The sequence below is a fragment of the Triticum urartu genome, chromosome 1A (assembly GCF_056163025.1).
Source record: "Triticum urartu cultivar PI428250 chromosome 1A, HENAU_Tu73, whole genome shotgun sequence".
In the NCBI taxonomy this organism is placed as follows: Eukaryota; Viridiplantae; Streptophyta; class Magnoliopsida; order Poales; family Poaceae; genus Triticum; species Triticum urartu.
The window spans coordinates 296,861,536-296,882,605 of record NC_141873.1 but is presented as its reverse complement, the minus strand read 5'-3'; the positions used below and the strand labels follow the sequence as shown (position 1 = coordinate 296,882,605).

Sequence of the window (21,070 nt, the reverse complement as noted above, 5' to 3'; positions counted from 1 at the left end):
GTAGTGTCTTAAATCATAGAAGAATTTTTTCTTTTGTTGGTATGTAAAGCTAGGTGGTATGTATTTAGCAACAATATAATTAGCATAGTCAGCATACCAAGGTGTACTATGAGAAACATTTATTGCAGCTAATTGCTCATGAGGAAAACTATCATTAATAGGTTGTGGGTCATCAAGATTATTTTCAAGCCTAGACAAGTTATCAGCTACGGGGTTCTCCGCTCCTTTTCTATCAGTGATATGCAAATCAAATTCTTGTAGCAAGAGAACCCACCTAATGAGTCTAGGTTTAGCATCTTTCTTTTCCATAAGATATTTTATAGCAGCATGATCAGTGTGAACAATAAATTTAGAATCAACAATGTAACATCTAAATTTATCACAAGCAAACACCATTGCTAAGAATTCTTTTTCAGTAGTAGCATAATTCCGTTGAGCACTATCTAGAGTGTTACTAGCGTAATGAATAACATTCAGTTTTTTATCAACTCTTTGTCCTAGAAAAACACCAACAGCATAATCACTAGCATCACACATAATTTCAAAAGGCAGGTTCCAATTAGGTGGTTGAACAATAGGTGCGGAAATTAAGGCTTTCTTGAGTGTTTCAAAGGATTCTAAACAATCATCATAAAAACGAATGGAATATCCTTTTGCAAAAGATTTGTAAGAGGCCTAGAAATTTTAGAGAAGTCTTTAATAAACCTCCTATAAAAACCAGCATGACCAAGGAAACTATGAATACCTTTGATCTCTACTCCTAATGTCTTAGTCCGTACGTCATTTTGTTCGCTCGTACCCTCCCCCTCCCATCGAACGAGAGGCCACCCCTCGATCCCATCCACTTCCACTGATTTTTTATTTTTTATTAACTGAGACAATCCCCAAATTAACACCACAAAGGCCAAATAATATTAACCGATGGCATCCTTTCCAAACAATATTATCCTTTCCAAATAATACTTTCCATACACAACAGGAATCAAATATTAACCAATGGCATCCTTTCCAAACAATATTATCCTTTCCAAATAATACTTTCCATACAAAATAGGAATCAAATCACCCAAGCCCGATTAGCCCGTTCACGTCCTTGGCGAAGCCGCTCAGGAGCTCGCTCGACCGCACCACGACGCTGTCCTCGGCCACCTCCTCGTGTACGCCACGGTAGGTGCGCACCCTGGCAGGGATCAGCAAGTGGGGCACGACGATCTTGCACACACCGTGCCAGTAGGCGCTGTGGGGAGCGAAGGCGATGTCCGTGCAGCCGTAGAGGAGACGCCTTGGGATTGCGAGGGCGGGCCGGGCGAAGGCGTGGTCCTGCAGCTGCAACACCTCGCGTGCCATGTTCACGGACGAGACGACCAGGGTGGGCAAGGGGCCGAGGTGAAGCAGCATGACGGGCCTGTGCGCCGCGGTGAGCGAGTGCGGGGCATGGTGCGGGAGCGTGCCGGGCTGGTGGAGGTTGTCGACGATCAGGAGACCCCGCGGGGATGGTGGAGGGCGGTGCGCAGGAGGTTTTCTGGTTCGTGTTATGCTACGCACTAGCAGTAGTAGAATGCATGAGACGCCAGGAGGACTAGTGTGGGGGTGGTGAGTTCCGGGCAACCATGCATGGTATTTGTATTTTTTGTCTGGTTATACATGCATCTAGGTTTTGAGGGTTTATACAAACCATAGATGATGTAACATGTTGTGATATTTATTTTTTTGAGGAGTGTTGTGATTTCTAAACAATGCACTTTTGGGAGTTCTACATTCTGATATGCATATTAACTGTTAGTCATGTGAGGCTGCCCAATGGAAAGATGTGTGTTGCTTCTCATGCTCCTATTTTTCTACCATTTTTTGGGTCATCTTGATAGATATATGTTTCAGAGAAAATGTTAGGGTCACAATAGCAAATGAGTTCATCTTGCCTGGGTTGCAGCTGACAAGTAAGAAGATAGATCTTTAGGTGAGGCATATTGTCCCTAGGAATTTGTTGGCCTTGAGGATTGTTCCAGGAAGCACTTCTGATGACAACATGATGTTGGGCCTCGGGAACATGGTAAGTTACTTATATCACAATTTTCATCCATGCAGACTTGTTTTTTGTGATTCTTGTAGTACCACTGATCTAGATATGATTTCTTATACTCATCCTTTAATCCTTCTTAAATTATAGTACTAAGGTGATTGTACTTTAAAAGGTGTCAAACTTGTGCAAGTAACCAGCAGAAATATATTGAAGCACATTGCAATCATCATCCACTTAGAACCCACCGGGCGACGCTCTGCAGCAATGGTGCACGCTACCGGCACCCTATGATAGCTATGGTAATCGACGATGGGAAAGAAGCAGGGGTGGCAGGTGAAGGAAATATGCCCTAGAGGCAATAATAAAGTGGTTATTTTATATTTCCTTATACCATGATAAATGTTCATTATTCATGCTAGAATTGTATTAACCGGAAACTTGAAACATGTGTGGATACATAGACAAAACACCGTGTTCCTAGTAAGCCTCTACTAGACTAGCTCGTTAATCAAAGATGGTTAAGTTTCCTAACAATAAACATGTGTTGTCATTTGATGAATGGGATCACATCATTAGGAGAATGATGTGATGGACAAGGCCCATCCGTTAGCTTAGCATGTTGATTGTTAAGTTTTATTGCTATTGCTTTCTTCATGTCAAATACATATTCCTTCGACTATGAGATTATGCAACTCCCAAATACCGGAGGAATACCTTGTGTGCTATAAAACGTCACAATGTAACTGGATGATTATAAAGATGCTCTATAGGTATCTCCGAAGGTGTTTGTTAGGTTGGCATAGATCGAGATTAGGATTTGTCAGTTCGAGTATCAGAGAGGTATCTCTGGGCCCTCTCGGTAATGCACATCTAGATAAGCCTTGCAAGCAATGTGACTAATGAGTTAGTTGCAGGATGGTGCATTATGGAATGACTAAAGAGACTTGCCGGTAACGAGATTGAACTAGGTATGAAGATACCGACGATCGAATCTCGGGCAAGTAACATACCGATGACAAAGGGAATAATGTATGTTGTCATTACGGTTTGACCGAGAAAGATTCATAGAATATGTAGGAACCAATATGAGCATCTAGGTTCCGATGTTGGTTATTGACCGGAGAGGTGTCTCGGTCATGTCTACATAGTTCTCGAACTCATAGGGTCCGCACGCTTAACATTCGATGACGATTTTGTATTACATGAGTTATGTGATTTGGTGACCAAATGTTGTTCGTTGTCCTGAATGAGACCACGGACATGACGAGGAGTATCGAAATGGTCGAGAGGTAAAGATTGATATATATGACGATGGTATTCGGACACCGGAAGTATTTCGGGATGCACCGGGTACTTATCGAGTCACCGGAAGGGGTTCCTGAAAGTGCAACTATCCTTGGGTGGTTTTGGTAATTCCTAACAACATATAGCTCATTGAGCTAATCCTATTCCAAGATGAATATTTTAGGAAAGCTCAATGGTTGGCATGGCATGGATTAGAAAGTGGACCCTTCAAAATTCTAAGGATAAAAGATTGGCTCAAGCTCAAAGCACAAGACTCTACATTTTCAATTTTAGTTATCCAAGATCACATTGAATCTATAGGAAAAGCCAATACTATTAAGAAGGGATGAGGTGTTGCTTAATGAGGTGCTTGCTCAAAATGCTTAGTGATATTCTCCAAAACCCTCCACTACTTTCTCACTTCCACATATGTCCCACACCAAATATCCAACTCGGCCCCACCGATTCTTTCTATCCGGCGCCACCGAGTTCAGTTAACATAGCCACTGCCAGAAACCCTAATCTTTTCGGTCTCACTGAGATGGTATTGTAAATTCTCTGTTTCCCTTTGTAACGTTTCGGTCAAACCGATATGAGTGATCGGTCCCACCGAGATTGCAATGTAAACTCTCTGTTTCCCTTTCGTAACACTTCGGTCCAACCGAGATGAGTGAATCGGTCCAACCGAGTTTTCCTAGCCAACTCTCTGTTAGTCCATTACCAAAATCGGTCTCACTGAGTTTTTTGTAATCAGTCTCACCGAGATTACGTTATGCCCTAACCCTAACGAAATTGGTCCCACCGAGAATCCTAATGTTCACATTTTGAACTAAATCGGTCTGACCGAGTTTCATGATTCGGTCCCACCGAGTTTGGTGATTTGTGTGTAACGGTTAGATTTTGTGTGGAGGCTATAAATACCCCTCCACCCACTCTTCATTCGAAGAGAGAGCCATTAGAACATGCCTACACTTCCAATACATATTTTCTGAGAGTGAACCACCTACACTTGTGTTGAGGTCAAGATATTCCATTCCAACCACATAAGTCTTGATCTCTAGCCTTCCCCAAGTTGATTTCCACTCAAATCTTCTTTCTACCAAATCCAATCCTATGAGAGAGAGTTGAGTGTTGGGGAGACTATCATTTGAAGCACAAGAGCAAGGATTTCATCGTCAACACACCGTTTGTTACTTCTTGGAGAGTGGTGTCTCCTAGATTGGCTAGGTGTCACTTGGGAGCCTCCGACAAGATTGTGGAGTTGAACCAAGGAGTTTGTAAGGGCAAGGAGATCGCCTACTTCGTGAAGATCTACCCTAGTGAGGCAAGTCCTTCCTGGGCGACGGCCATGGTGGGATAGACAAGGTTGCTTCTTTGTGGACCCTTCGTGGGTGGAGCCCTCCATGGACTCGCGCAACCGTTACCCTTCGTGGGTTGAAGTCTCCATCAACGTGGATGTACGACAGCACCACCTATCGGAACCATGCCAAAAATCTCCGTGTCAACATTGCGTTTGCTCCCTCAAACTCCTCCCTTTACCCTCATATGCAATTGTTTTACATTCCATTGCTATACTCTTAGAATTGCATGTGTAGGTTGATTACTTGTTTGTGCTAAGTTGCTAAAATCTGCCAAGAACTAAAATTGGGAAAAGGCTAGATTTTTTTGGGTCAAGTAGTCTAATCACCCCCCTCTAGACATACTTTAGATCCTACAAGTGGTACCAGAGCTTTGGTCTCCATTTGCTTTGATTTCCATAGCTTTTGGTGGTCATAGCCTTGGTTTCACAACCTAGGAGAGTATGGCGTCTAGCAAGGGAAATTACCACGGTAGAGGTCCTTACTTTGATGGTACAAATTTTGCTAGTTGGAAGCATAAGATGAAAATGCATATTCTTGGACATAACCCCGCCGTTTGGGCTATTGTGTGTGTTGGCTTGCAAGGTGAATTCTTTGATGGGAGAGAACCAATCCATGAAGCTACCGCGGAAGAGTTGAAGATGCTACAATACAATGCTCAAGGTTGTGATATTCTCTTCAACGGATTGTGCCCCGGAGAATTCAACAAAATCAGCCGTCTTGAGAATGCAAAGGAAATTTGGGATACTTTGATTGATATGCACGAAGGTATCGACTCCGTCAAGGAATCCAAATTGGATGTGCTTCAAAGTCAACTTGACAAGTTCAAAATGAAGGATGGTGAAGGTGTCACCAAAATGTTTTCTAAGATTTCTCTCATCACAAATGAGATTACCGGCTTAGGAAGTGAAGAGATGACCGACAAATTCATCATCAAGAAGATCCTAAGAGCCTTGGATGGAAAATATGATACCGTGTGCACATTAATCCAAATGATGCCCAATTACAAAGATCTCAAGCCAACGGAAGTCATTGGAAGAATTGTTGCTCATGAGATGTCACTCAAGGATAAGGAAGAGCTTCACAACAAGTCAAGTGGTGCTTACAAAGCCTCATGTGATGCTCCCACATCAACAAGCGAGAAACAAACCTTCAATGAAGAATTGAGCCTACTGGTAAAGAACTTCAACAAGTTCTACAAGAGTAGAAGCAAAGAAAGAAGTTCCAAGTCAAGGTCCTACAATGAAAAAAGATCTTATAGTCATGAGCGTAATTGCTACAATTGTGGAAGACCCGGACACTACTCCAATGAGTGTACGACTCCCTACAAAAGAAGAGAAGATTCTCCCAAAAGAAGAAGTAGAAGAGAAGAATCACCACCAAGAGAAAGGAGGAGTAGAGATGATTGTTATGAACAAAAACCCTCTCGGAGAAGCAAGTATTCGGAAAGGAAAGGAAATTCATCAAGGAGCTACACAAAAAGAAGACATCAAGCTCATGTTGGTGAATGGGTATCCGGCTCTGACTCCGACAATCACTCCGAAATAAGTTATCACTCTGACTCCGAATATACTCAAGATGAAGGTTTTGCCGGTCTAGAACTTGTGTCAAACAACTCCTACGACATATTTGACTCACCAAATGAAGGAATTGGAAGGTGCTTCAAGGCCAAAGGTCCAAAGGTAACACATCTCGAGTATGTTGATTTCAATAGTGATGAAGATGATTTGCTAGGTGATGATGATTTACTTGTTGACAACTCTAGTGATGAAAACTATGATGAACGTTCAATTAATCATGCTAATCAAGATAAAACGAATGATGATGATAAGAAGGAGATTGAGCGTCTAACTAATGAACTAAACACTCTTAAGTTAGCTCATGAAACTACCTTGGAAAATCATCGAGAACTTTTAAAGACTCATGATAAGCTATGCTTTGAAAAGCTCAACCTTGAGCAAGAGCATGAGTTTTTAAAGGCAATCAATGATGATCTTCGCAAGAGAAGTTCTTCTTACATTGCCAAGCGTTTACTCTTGTCTACTTACATGCCACAAGTTAAATCTACCAACAACAACAAGAAAGATTCTTCATCTAGTAGTAACAATAATCGTGCTAAATCCAATATTGTTGCTTCTAGTAGTTCTCTTGATTCCACTAATGGTTCTCTTAGCCAAGTTACACTTGAGCAAGAAAATAGCTTATTGAAGGGAATTATAGAGAAAGGTGTTTACAAGAGCCTTGCCGGGAGTAAGCAATTTGAGGAAATTGTACGCAAGCAAGGAAGACACCGGAAGAATCAAGGTGCTGGTTTTGAACGAAAGTTCAATGCCAATGGAGTTGAGTGGGAAGAAGATCAATACCCCAAGACAAAGTTTGTTCCTCAACAAGAGAAGTATGATCCTACTTATTTCAAAGGTACACAAGCTCAAGATGATCTTCCACCACAAGACCACAAGCAAAAAGGCAAGGGCAAGCTTCAAGAGGAAATTGATGCATTTGAAGAAGCACCCAAGGCCTTGGTCAAGTGGGTTCCCAAGACCACATCAAGTTCTACTTCATCAAGTACAACTACAACTCCAAGGGTTCCCATCAAGATGGTGTGGATCCAGAAGAAGAAGAACTAGAGAGTTCCTAAGGGTGTTCCGCCAACATACTTCACTCTTATCATTTTGGCGAGGAAAAGTGCAAACAACTTCCATATCCTGCACTAGTTCAAGGAGTCACAAACCCTCTTGTTGGTAAGACAAGGGACAAGGTAACCTAATGCTTTCATGGACATCATCTTGTGTATGCATCACTCTATGTTATGGATATCCTTGTTTGTTCCTTGTGGGACTAACCCGTGTAGGTATTGAAAGTGCAACTCACTCCAAAGGATTGCTCCAAATGATCTACATTAAACATCGAGCATCTACATCTTCGACACCTACATGAAGTCATCATCGACAAAACCCAAGGTTAGTTCATCCCTCTTAGGGGTGATATCACATCTAGGGGTAGCTTTACTCTAACCAATTGAGCTAAATCAACTCTAATGGTGTGAACACAACAATGCTTTATGTAAAAGTGGTAACCCCACTTGTGCTTAAACGATGAGTATGACCTATGATCAAATGTTCTCATTTGACTCCTAAGTCAATATACTCATATATAGATGACCTAGTCATCGCCAAAATTGCTTGATAGATGCTAGAGTGTTTGTGCATGCTTCGTCACATATTTCATTTGCCATTTTATTGTGTGATCATGTTGGTTGCATATTTTACTCATTCGAGGACATTCATTTGTTGTTTTGATTGTTTGGCTCTTTCTCTTTTGCCAAAAGGATGGACAAGAATGCCTAAGAAATCCGACTAGCTATCTGTGCTTTTCTAGTCTCAAACTCTATTCATGCTACATCACAAAGTTTGATCAAGTCAAATTCGAACCACTCTGTGTGAGGAGCACTCGGAGTTCCCGATTCGTCATAGACTTAAACCTCCAAAACCTCTTTGTGCATCTCGGTCTGACCGATTCATCCTTTTCGGTCCTACCAAGTCACTAAGTTGATCTAGGGTTTTTCAATCTCGGTGCAACCGATTAGAACCTTTCGGTCACACCGAGTTGCAGTAACTGCCTGCAGTTTTGCATCTCGGTGCCACCGAGTCGTTCCACTCGGTCACACCGACAAGGTCAGGTTATATATACCGACGGGCCAAAATTTGGAAATTTTTCCGAACCTCCTCGCCCGCGCATAACCTACTCTGCCTCCTCGGGTCTCCGGATCGTCCTCTCATCGCCAGCGACCTCCCGCCGCTGGTCTCCGCCGCCGTCAACGGAAATCTTCACCATTGTTGCCGCCGTAGCAAGTTCGTCGCCGAACTAGGGTATGAACTTGATCATTGTGCTAATCCTTAACTCCGATTCTTAGCACATTGCTTTGCCATGATTCTTGCCATGAATGAAATCATCCTGTCCAGCGAAAACATCCCGTAGACTAGTTTTGATTTGAAAATTTAGGGTTAGGTCTCCGCCGAGTTCATCTCGGACCGACCGAGTTGTAGAAATCGGTCTCACCGATTTTGGCTTAGGACAGAGCACACGCATTTTCGGTCTGACCGAAAATTGCAAATCGGTGTGACCGAGTCCAATTATCTATGAAACCCTAGTAGTCTCGGTGCCATCGAACTGTGACTCGGTCTGACCGAGTTCACTAGTTTAGGTTCCAAAACTGCTTCGGTATCACCGGGTTTACAAATCGGTAGATCCGAAATGCTTTCTGTGAAGAACTAAAACTAAGTTTTTGAGTTAATCTTTTTGCAAAACTCATGTACTTTGTGATGCTCATCTACTCTACCTCATCTATAATATATTCACAGGGTCTGCTGACAGTTTGCCTGCATGATGTCTGACCAAAGTGATAGCCAGAACAAGTCTGAGGAGTAGGTTCAACTGAGTGAGGGCACTAGTCCCTCCAGTTCATCTGATGATGGCAGCAGGAGCACACCAAGTAACTTGCCAAAGGAAGCCACCAGAACAAGAAAGAATAAGACCTCAGATTTAGAGGATGAGGACTATGTGTCTGTTGAGGAAGAAGTCAGCTCCAAGAAAAAGGTGCTGAAAAAGGAGTATGGCACAGCTGCTACAGTCAAGCCAGGGATGCATAAGAAGGCACCAGCAAAGAGATTCCCCATGTCTAAGGCCAGAGCATCCACTGCTGAGACCTCCAAGCCTTCTGAAGAGGCAGTTGAAGAAGGCAAGAAAAGGAGGGAAAGGGTCAAGAAGACCACTGCCAGAGTGCTTGGCAGATCATCAATTATGAGAGAGGATGATGAAGAGGAAGAGGATGCTGCACCAGCACCCAAAGCTCAAAAGCTCATGGGAGATGCAATCGGATCAGGGGCTGCTCCATCTAAGCCCAAAACTGCTCCCAGGGCAGCTGCTCCAGCTCACAAGCCCAAGAGAAGCACTAGAAACATTTATTCTGAGGAAAAGAATAAGGCCCCAGTGCCTGAAGCTGCTGAAGAAGATGAAAATCAAGTGCTAAGGAAGCTGAAACCCAAGATCCCTGACCACAATGATGCACATCTAGTTGCAGAAAACATGAAAATCAGGAAGGATGCAGGATTGAGAATATGGAGAGAGTCTGATCCATATGCTATCAGGAGAAGAACTGCTGTGGACTACATGTTTCACACTAAGGAACAGTAGGACTTCTATGAGACAGTGTTGCTTGACAAGAAGCCCATTGTGTGTGACATGAAGTGGGTAGACTGGGAGTACATCCAGAAGAATGAAGATCACTATCCTGTAGTGTATGACAATTTTAAGGCATGTGGCGTTGATGAATTCGTTGCACAAAAGCTCACCAAGTGGAATGATGAGATGATCATGCAATTCTACTCCACTGCCCATTTCTATCGAGATGGGAAGATTGTATGGATGTATGAGGGTACTAGGTACCAATCCACAGTTGATGAGTGGGCCAAGCTTATAAATGCTCCTGAGGAACATGAGGATGACTTGGATGTTTATGCAGAGAAGAAGAAAGACCACAACACTATGGCCAACATGTACAAGGAGATCCCAGATGCTGCCTTGGATACACACAAGTTTGGATCTGTCCACTACCTGTTGTCTGGTCTGCCTACCGTAAACTGGATATTAAGGCACACATTGCTACCCAATCCAGGTGATCACAAGATGATCAGAGGACATGCTATAAACTTGCTACACATATTTTATGTCCCACGAAAGTTCAAGGTCATGAGCCTGATTGTTGAGACAATTAAGAGGACTGATGCTGATCAGAAGAGGAGTTGTGGGTATGCTCCACACATTCAGGAGCTCATTAACTCAAAAATGGGCACATGCACATATCTTTTGGACAAGGAACACCTGCCCATCTATCCTGAATTTGAAGACAACACTATGGTGATGGATGAAATGAACCATCTTCAGCTCAAGCACATGAGAAGAGAGAGAAGGCAAAGGCAGAGAAAGCTGCAAAGATGCCAACTATTGAAGAGACATCTCAAGTGTTCTTGAAATCCAAACAAGATCAACTTGGATATCTGATCCAATCCACCCTGAGGATTGAGAAGGGCTTGGCCACCCTAACTAAGAACCATGAGACTTTGGAGAGGATCGTTGAGCAGAAGTTCTATGATCCGGATGTCAAGGTAACTGAGATCCAAACTACAGTTGAGCAGCTACAGGAGGAAGTAGAGGAGAGGAAGGGAAAGTCTACTACTGATGCTTTCAAGCGAGTGCCACGAGGTCCAGGTCTGCTGCAGTGCCTGTGACAGATTCTCGAGCTTCAGTGTCAGCACCAGCAGCCACAGCTCCAGTGCCACCTCCAGCACCCACTCCATCAGCTCCAACTACTTCATGAGAAGCCTTCGTCCTTGGAGTTCTCTATACACCACCTCCTGAAGATCAAGCCTTAGAGTCGTTTAGCACTATGCATTTTTGAACTTTTTGGTAACTTTTTGCCGAAGGGGGAGGAAAATGTATAGATCATAGGCTTCGAGAGAGAGTGTTGGTTTTTATCTCTCTTGCTATTTTGTTTGAAACTTTATTGTGTGCTTGTGTGAGCTACTTGTGAGATACTTGTTGATCATGTGTTTGATCATATGCTACCCTTAATGTTTGGTTGAATGATGCTATCTTTTATATCTCTTATATATGATCATTCACTTGCTTGGTGATGAGTGCATGCTTTTAATCTCTATCATTTTGAGCGCTCCACCAAGATGTATGTGACATGGAAGAGTAACCCATGATCCTAATTGATTGTGCATTTGCATTTGAAAGCAAATTTTAAATAATGCACAAATTTAGGGGGAGCTCTTGCTTATCACATACTTCTCAAAGCGACGATGTTTTTAGAATACTATTTATCTTTTGTCGAAGCTTTGATCTATATGTTGTCATCAATTACCAAAAAGGGCGAGACTGAAAGTGCAACTATCCCTGGGTGGTTTTGGTAATTCCTAACAACATATAGCTCATTGAGCTAATGCTATTCCAAGATGAATATTTCAGGAAAGCTCAATGGTTGGCATGGCATGGACTAGAAAGTGGACCCTTCAAATTGCTAAGGATAAAAGATTGGCTCAAGCTCAAAGCATAAGACTCTACATTTTCTATTTTACTGATCCAAGATCACATTGAGTCTATAGGAAAAGCCAATACTATTAAGAAGGGATGAGGTGTTGCTTAATGAGGTGCTTGCTCAAAATGCTTAGTGATATGCTCCAAAACCCTCCACTACTTTCTCACTTCCACATATGTCCCACACCAAATATCCAACTCGGCCCACCGATTCTTTCTATCCGGCGCCACCGAGTTCAGTTAACATAGCCACTGCCAGAAACCCTAATCTTTTCGGTCTCACCGATAGGGATCTCGGTCTCACCGAGATGGGATTGTAATCTCTCTGTTTCCCTTCGTAACGTTTCCGTCAAACCAAGATGAGCGATCAGTCCCATCGAGATTGCAATGTAAATTCCCTTTTGTAACACTTCAGTCCAACCGAGATGAGCGAATTGGTCCCACCGAGTTTGCCTGACCAACTCTCTGTTAGTCTATTACCAAAAATCGGTCTCACCGAGTTTTGTGTAATCGGTCTCACCGAGATTACGTTATGCCCTAACCCTAACGAAATCGGTCCCATCGAATTGACATGTCGGTCCCATCGAGAATCCTAATGTTCACATTTTGAACTAAATCGGTCTGACCGAGTTTCATGATTCAGTCCCACCGAGTTTGGTGATTTGTCTGTAACGGTTAGATTTTGTGTGGAGGCTATAAATACCCCTCCACCCACTCTTCATTCGAGAGAGATCCATCAGAACATGCCTACACTTCCAATACATATTTTCTGAGAGAGAAGCACCTACACTTGTGTTGAGGTCAAGATATTCCATTCCAACCACATAAATGTTGGTCTCCAGCCTTCCCCAAGTTGCTTTCCACTCAAATCTTCTTTCTACCAAATCCAATCCTATGAGAGAGAGTTGAGTGTTGGGGAGACTATCATTTGAAGCACGAGAGCAAGGAGTTCATCATCAACACATCGTTTGTTACTTCTTGGAGAGTGGTGTCTCCTAGATTGGCTAGGTGTCACTTGGGAGCCTCCGACAAGATTGTGGAGTTGAACCAAGGAGTTTGTAAGGGCAAGGAGATCGCCTACTTCGTGAAGATCTACCCTAGTGAGGCAAGTCCTTCGAGGGCGACGGCCATGGTGGGATAGACAAGGTTGCTTCTTCGTGGACTCGCGCAACCGTTACCCTTTGTGTGTTGAAGTCTCCATCAACGTGGATGTACGATAGCACCACCTATCGGAACCACGCCAAAAATCTCCGTGTCAACATTGCGTTTGCTCCCTCAAACTCCTCCCTTTACCCTCATATGCAATTGTTTTACATTCCGCTGCTATACTCTTAGAATTGCATGTGTAGGTTGATTACTTGTTTGTGCTAAGTTGCTAAAATCTGCCAAGAACTAAAATTGGGAAAAGGCTAGATTTTTATTTGGTCAAGTAGTCTAATCACCCCCCCTCTAGACATACTTTCGATCCTACAGTTCCGGGCACTCCCGGCAAAAGATATGGGCCTTATGGGCCAAGAGGGGAAACACACTAGCCACTAAGGGGCCGGTGCGCCCCCGCCATATGGGCTGGCCAAATTGGAGAAGGAAAGGAAAAGGGAATAGGATTCCCCCTTCCCCCTCTTCCCTTCCTACTCGGAATAGGAATAGGAAAGGGGGGAGGCTGAATTGGGAGGATCCCAAGTTGGATTACTCCTACTTGGGGCGCCCCCTTGGCTGCCTCTCCTCCCCTCCTACCTATATATATGAGGGGGGCACCGCTAGAATACAGAACAAACATTGTTAGCCATGTGCGGCGCCCCCCTCCACAGTTTACGCCTCCGGTTATATTCACGTAGTGCTTAGGCGATGCCCTGCGTGGATCACTTCACCATCACCGTCACCATGCTATCGTGCTGACGAAACTCTCCCTCGACACTTTGCTGGATCAAGAGTTCGAGGGACGTCATCGATATGAACGTGTGCAGAACTCGGAGGTGCCGTACGTTCAATGCTTGATCGGTCGGAATGAGAAGAAGTTCGACAACATCAACCGCGTTAACAAACGCTTTCGCTTTCGGTCTACGAGGTTACGTAGACATACTCTCCCCCTCTCGTTTCTATGCATCTCCTAGATAGATCTTGCATGAGTGTAGGAGTTTTTTTGAAATTGCATGCTACGTTACCCAACAGCGGGATCATCACCGATGGGGTCATCGGGGAGAAGATGGAGGCAAATAAGAAAGGAACGGCTCGATCAGGTGTGAAAAGGAGAACGAGAGAGATAGCGATTATGTGGTGTCGTACCACTGCTCTCCTACTGCTAGCTGAATTTTGATATTGTTGCTGCTATTTGAATTTCGCATATGCATGGCGAGGTGTTTGATGTTGGCCAACGTCACACCGGTTGCGAGGGGGATTTCATCGTTTGGGAATCTCCTGGGAGAGGTGCTGCCTAATGACCCAGAAATATAGGGGATCAATTATAGATCTTCTCAATAAGTAAGAGTGTCGAACCCAATGAGGAGCGGAAGGAATGACAAGTGGTTTTCAGCAAGGTAATGTCTACAAGTGCTGAAATTGTAAGTAGCAGAGTAGTTTGATAGCAAGATAATTTGTAACGAGCAAGTAATGATAGTAGTAAAAAAGTGCATAAAGGTAGCCCAATCCTTTTGAGTCACAGGACAGGCCAAAACGGTCTCTTATGATAAGCAACACGTTCTTGATGGTACACGGGAATTTCATCTAGTCACTTTCATCATGTTGGTTTAATTCGTGTTCAGTACTTTGATAATTTGATATGTGGGTGGATCGGTGCTTAGGTGTTGTTCTTACTTGAACAAACCTCCTACTTATGATTAACCCTCCCGCAAGCATCCGCAACTATGAGAAAAGTATTAAGAATAAATTCTAACCATAGCATTAAACTTTTGGATCCAATCGGTCCCTTACGGAATAGCGCATAAACTGGGGTTTAAGCTTCTTTCACTCCCGCAACCCATCATCCAATTGCTACTCCACAATGCATTCCCTTAGGGCAAAATATGGTGAAGTGTCATGTAGTTGACGTTCACATGACACCACTAAGGGAATCACAACATACATACTATCAAAATATCAAACACATATCAAATTCACATGATTACTTGCAACATGATTTCTCCCGTGACCTCAAGAACAAAGGTAACTACTCACAAATGATAAACATGCTCATGATCAGAGGAGTATTAATTAGCATAATGGATCTGAACATATAATCTTCCACCAAATAAACCATATAGTAATCAACTACAAGATGTAACCAACACTACTCGTCACCCACAAGCACCAATCTATAGTTCCGGTAACAAGACTGAACACAAGAGATGAACTAGGGTTTGAGATGAGATGGTGTTGTTGAAGATGTTGATGGAGATTGCCCTCCCCAAGATGGGAGAGTTGTTGGTGATGATGATGACGATGATTTCCCCCTCTGGGAGGGAAGTTCCCCTGGCGGAATCGCTCCGCCGAAGGGAAAAAGTGCTCCTTCCCAAGTTCCGCCTCGAGGCGGCGGCGCTTCGTCCCGAAATTCCTCTCCTTAGTTTTTCTAGGTCAAAATGACTTATATACCAGAAGATGGGCACCGGAGGTGGGCCGAGGAGAGCACAACCCACCAAGGCGCGCCTAGGTGGGTTGTGCCCACCTGGTGGGCCCCCTCTAGTACTTATTGGCTCCAATATTCCTCATATATTCCATAAAAAATCCTCGTGAAGTTTCAGCTCATTTGGAGTTGTGAAAAATAGGTAGCCTGACGTAGCTTTTCCAGGTCCAGATTTCCAACTGTCGGAATTCTCCCTCTTTGTGTAAACCTTGCATATTATGAGATAAAAGGCATTAGAATTACTCCAAAAAGCATTATTATGGATTAAAACATCATAAATAATAGTAAGAAAACATGATGCAAAATGGACGTATCAACTCCCCCAAGCTTAGACCTCGCTTGTCCTTAAGCGAAAACTGAAATCAAAAAACATGTCCACATGCTTTGATAGAGAGGTGTCGATAAAAAACAAAATACGGACATAGAAGCATCATGTTGATTATTATAACATCAACAAAATTAAACATAGGACTTTTATCATAGAACTTTTATCATATACTTCTCATGAATAAGTAATAGTTCATCACACAATCGAAGTATAAAGCAAAAACTCAATTAGAAACCAACAAACTATGTTCTCAGTCAACTTTGCAACTACAATTCATCATCTTTTTAGGAAGGGTCACGTATCGGAGCCTTTGGGCAAGTCCACATACTCAACTATCATATAGTCTTCTATGATTTCTAACACTCACCGTGTACACATGAGCAAAACATTTCAACTGGACACATAGAAAGATAGGAGCTTATGGTTTCGCCTCCCAACGTACTCACCTCAAGGGCGATGTCAACAATAATAGCTCATGCCACCCATATTCAACTGGACATATGTGCCTAGATCTTTCCTCACCACATGATGCTTGCCAAAGGAGAAAAATAAAAGGAATAGAGAGAAAAACTTTGACTCTTGCATAAAAGTAAAAGATAGGCCCTTCGAAGAGGGAAGTAGAGGTTGCCATGCGCTTATTTGTTTGTATGCTCAATCCCTTAGTGCAAAAGAACGTCATGTTACATTGCCCCTTGTGATAGCTACCTTTATTATGCAGTCTGTCGCTTTTATTCTTCACCATCACAAGTTTGTGCAATGCTCAATTTTCTCACACTAAATGATCTCACACTTTTAGAAGCAAATTTTATTGCCTTTTTGCACAATTGACAACTTACTTGAGGGATCTTGCTCAATCCCTCGGTAGGTATGGTGGACTCTTGAAAATGAGATTTGGGTTTTAGGGTTTCTGGATGCACAAGTAGTATCTCTACTTGGTGCGGAATTTTTGGCTAGCAAAGATAGGGGGAATGCACCACATGTTAAAGGATCCATGACAATATGACTTCTGTGTGAATATGAACAAGCATAAATCATTACGTTGTCTTCCTTGTCCAACGTCAACAATTTTGGCATATAATATTTTGATTAGGGCTCACAATCACAAAATATTTCTAGGATAGTGTATTTATATGTGAATCTTCTCTTCCCTTATTAATTCTTTCATGAGTTGCATCGTTAAGTAATGTTATGTTTGTCAATCTCTAATAAAATTTTCTACTTATACTCTTCCTTATGTGGTGCCATCACCTACCATAGGATTAGTATACGATCTTATTGATTTATTTCATTTCTTTTATTTATTACCTTTCCCTTTTTTCCTTTCTTATTTCTTTTCTTTATTTGCAACATGAGAGTAAAGAAAGTAAAAACTCATACTAAACTTTATTATATAACTTGCACACGATTACAAGGATAGATCACTAAGCAAACTCTCAAAGAATAAAGGATCGAACTAAACTTTTATTCATCTAAAGCAAAAAGATCAAAATAAAATAAGTAAAAGAAAAAGGATAGTGGGATGATACGATACCGGGGCACCTCCCCCAAGCTTGGCGAAAGCCAAGGGGAGTGCCCATACCCGATACTCAGTTCTCTTTTGATGGTGAAGAAGGTGATGTTGGTGAAGAAGAGAGATCTTGTCCTCGGATTTCCATGGCAATTGTCCACCATTATAAGAGGAGGAGTGAGTCTCACGGGTCCTGCAGCTAGCAGCCAAACTCATACCTTTAAACCTCGCCTCATATTCAAAGACTTGGTTTTGAAGATCATAGATCTGACTTTGGAGAAAGTTGAATTTCTCGTTGAGGGTGAAAATGATGTCCTTCATGGGCTTGACATCCACCTTGAGATCACGGGAAAGGTCCATGATCATGAGGTGATTGGCATTGAGCCCACGCTCCACCATCCCCTTGCACTGGAAGACTTCTAGATCCATGGCTTCAAGCCTGGCCTCCACGGTTCCCGTGCCCTTGGGACCTTGCTCATCGCGGATGTACAACACCCCCTCATGCATCTAGATGGTTTGAGGGTGCTGCACCACCTCCTGCAGATATGGGTTCATGGCGTTCTTGAAGAATTTGTCCTTGGAGGTACTTGAAGAGGCCATGGTAGATGGGATCTGATAGAAAACAGTAAGAAAAGAGAACACAAGATTTCTCCGTGATACAGTGATTAATAGGTTCGGGAAATATATTTTTTATCTTGGAGGACAAGCATATGGTAGAAAAACGGAGTCCAGAAGGTGTCCCAGGTGGGCGCAACCCACCTAGGCGTGCCAGGCAAGCCTAGCACGCCCTGGTGTCTTGTGCCCACCAGGGGATGCTTCCCAGAAGTTTCTTTATTTCCAAAATTTTTAAATATTCCAAAACTTATAAAAAATATTTTTAAGGATTTTTCAGAGTCTGTTTACTTACCGTATCACGTACCTCCTTATTTTCATGATTCTAGAGTGTTCCGAAAGGACTCTTTTATGTGTCCTTTCGGTGTCAAAGTTTGGATAACATTACTTTCAACATTAATGGGCGTACATGAGATATAATGTTTTATTCGTTGCCCATTGACAACCTTCGGGTTAGTACCTTCGGAATTATTTATTTTGATGGCTCCAGACCGGTAAACCTCCTCGATAACATAGGGGCCTTCCCAAGTTGAGAGGAGTTTCCCTACAAACAATCTGAAACGAGATTTGTACAAAAGAACATATTCTCCGACTTTAAACTCACGCTTTTGGATTCTTTTGTCATGCCATCTTTTAACCTTTTCTTTGAATAATTTTGCATTTTCATAAGCTTGGGTTCTCCATTCATCTAGAGAGCTAATATCAAATAACCTCTTTTTACCGGCAAGTTGGAAATCATAATTGAGTTCTTTGATTGCCCAAAATGCTTTATGTTCTAACTCAAGAGGCAAATGACAAGCTTTTCCATTAACCATTTTATAAAGAGACATAGCCATAGGATTTTTATATGATGTTCTATAAGCCCAAAGTGCATCATCTAATTTCTTAGAGCAATTCTTCCTGGACTTATTGACAGACTTTTGCAAAATTAATTTTATTTCTCTATTGCTAAGTTAACTTACCACTAGACTGAGGATGATAGGGTGATGCCATTCTATGGTTAACATCATACTTGGCAAGCATTTTATGGAAAGCACCATGAATAAAGTGTGAACCACCATCAGTCATTAAATATCTAGGGACTCCAAACCTTGGGAAAATAACTTCCTTAAGCATTTTAATAGAGGTGTTGTGGTCAGCACTACTAGTTGGAATAGCTTCTACCCATTTAGTAACATAATCAACAGCAACCAAAATATGTGTATACCCATTAGAGGAAGGAAAAGGTCCCATATAATCAAATCCCCAAACATCAAATGGTTTAACAGCAAGTGAATAATTCATAGGCATTTCTTGACGCTTACCGATATTACCTATTCGTTCACATTCATCACAAGATAAGACGAACTTACAGGCATCCTTGAAGAGAGTGGGCTAATAAAATCCAGATTGTAATACCTTGTGAGCAGTTCTGTCTCTAGCATGATGCCCTCCATAAGCATTGGAGTGAAATTTCCGTAGGATTTGTCCCTGTTCATGCTCAGGTACACAACGTCTAATAATACCATCTACTTCTTCTTTATAAAGATGTGGGTCATCCCAAAAGTAATGTCTTAAATTATAGAAGAATTTTTTATTTTGTTGGTATGTAAAGCTAGGTGGTAAATATTTAGCAACAATGTAATTAGCATAGTCAGCATACCAAGGAGTACTATGGGAAACATTTATTGTAGCTAACTCCTCATCAGGAAAACTATAATCAATAGGTAGTGGGTCATCAAGCGTATTTTCAAGCCTAGATAAATTATCAGCTACTAGGTTCTCAGCTCCTTTTCTATCAATGATATGCAAATCAAATTCTTGTAATAAGAGAACCCATCGAATAAGTCTAGGTTTAGCATCTTTCTTTTCCATAAGATATTTAATAGCAGCATGGTCTATGTGAACAGTTACTTGGGAATCAACAATATAAGGTCTAAACTTATCACAGGCAAACACCACTTCTAATAATTCTTTTTCAGTAATAGCATAATTTCTTTCAGCACTATCTAGAGTTTTACTAGCATAATGAATAACATTCAGTTTCTTATCAACTCTTTGTCCTAGAACACCACCAACAGCATAATCACTAGCATCACACATAATTTCAAAACGCAAGTTCAATTCAGGTGGTTGAACAATAGGTGCAGAAATTAAAGCTTTCTTAAGTGTTAGGCTTCTAAACAATCATCATCAAAAACAAAAGGAATATCCTTTTGCAAGAGACTAGTAAGAGTCCTAGATATTTTTGAAAAGTCTTTGATAAATCTCCTATAGAAACTAGCATGACCTAAGAAACTACGAATACCTTTTTTATCTTTAGGACATGGCATTTTCTCAATGGTATCAACCTTAGCTTTGTCCAATTCTGTAGCGACCCGATCCCAATGGATCGAAGTCTCTGCCTGAGGTTCAACTCCTTCTGCGTGAAGATATACTTCAAACTCTTATGATCCGTGTAAATATCGCAATGATTTCCAATAAGAAAGTGTCTCCAGGTCTTGAGCGCATGCACTACGGCTGCTAACTCCAAATCATGCGTGGCATAATTTAACTCATGAGGTCGAAGTTGAAGTGAGGCATATGAAACAACTCTTCCTTCTTGGATAAGAACTCCTCCAAGTCCCTGACGTGAAGCGTCACAATATACTTGGAAATCCTTGCGTATTTTGGAAGAATTAGCACTGGGGCTATAACCAAACGTTTCTTCTACTCCTGAAAACTGGCCTCACAATCCTCGGTCCATTTAAACTTGGTGTCCTTCTTCAATAACTCCATCATGGGCTTCGCAATCACGGAGAAATTCTCAATAAATCTTTGATAATATCCGCCGAGTCCAAGGAAACTGTGTATTTCTCCAACTGAGGTGGGTGCCAACCATTCGGTAACAGATTTAACCTTGGAGGGGTCTACTGCTATTCCTTCTCCTGATATAACATGTCTGAGAAATCTGACTTCCTTCAACTAAAACTCACATTTGTTGAACTTGGCATATAGCTGATGTTCCTTGAGCTTCTTGAGAACCAAGCGCAAATGTTCCTTGTGTTCTTCCTCATTCTTCGAGTACACCATTATATCATCAATGAACACCACAACAAACTTATCCAAGAACTCCATGAACACCTTATTCATCATACTCATGAAGTAGGTTGGGGCGTTAGTCAAACCAAAAGACATGACCGTGTACTCATATTGGACATACCTTGCGCTAAAAGCTGTCTTGGGTATATCCTGTTCTCGGATCTTCAGCTGGTGATATCCTGATCGA

At 42.1% G+C, this 21,070-nt stretch overlaps 1 protein-coding gene across 1 annotated transcript; it reads right to left on the bottom strand.

Annotated features, from left to right (window-relative positions):
* Positions 1–1,062: 1,062 nt before the first annotated feature.
* On the bottom strand, positions 1,063–1,398 carry LOC147990926 (cytochrome P450 71A1-like). Its single transcript, XM_087533851.1, has one exon. It carries the CDS (start codon positions 1,396–1,398, stop codon positions 1,063–1,065), a length of 336 nt encoding a protein of 111 aa, XP_087389977.1.
* Positions 1,399–21,070: the final 19,672 nt, after the last annotated feature.

Bases quoted from the DNA above. Each gene is read 5' to 3' on its own strand.
- LOC147990926 (XM_087533851.1), bottom strand. From the start codon at position 1,398: ATGCTGCTTCACCTCGGCCCCTTGCCCACCCTGGTCGTCTCGTCCGTG.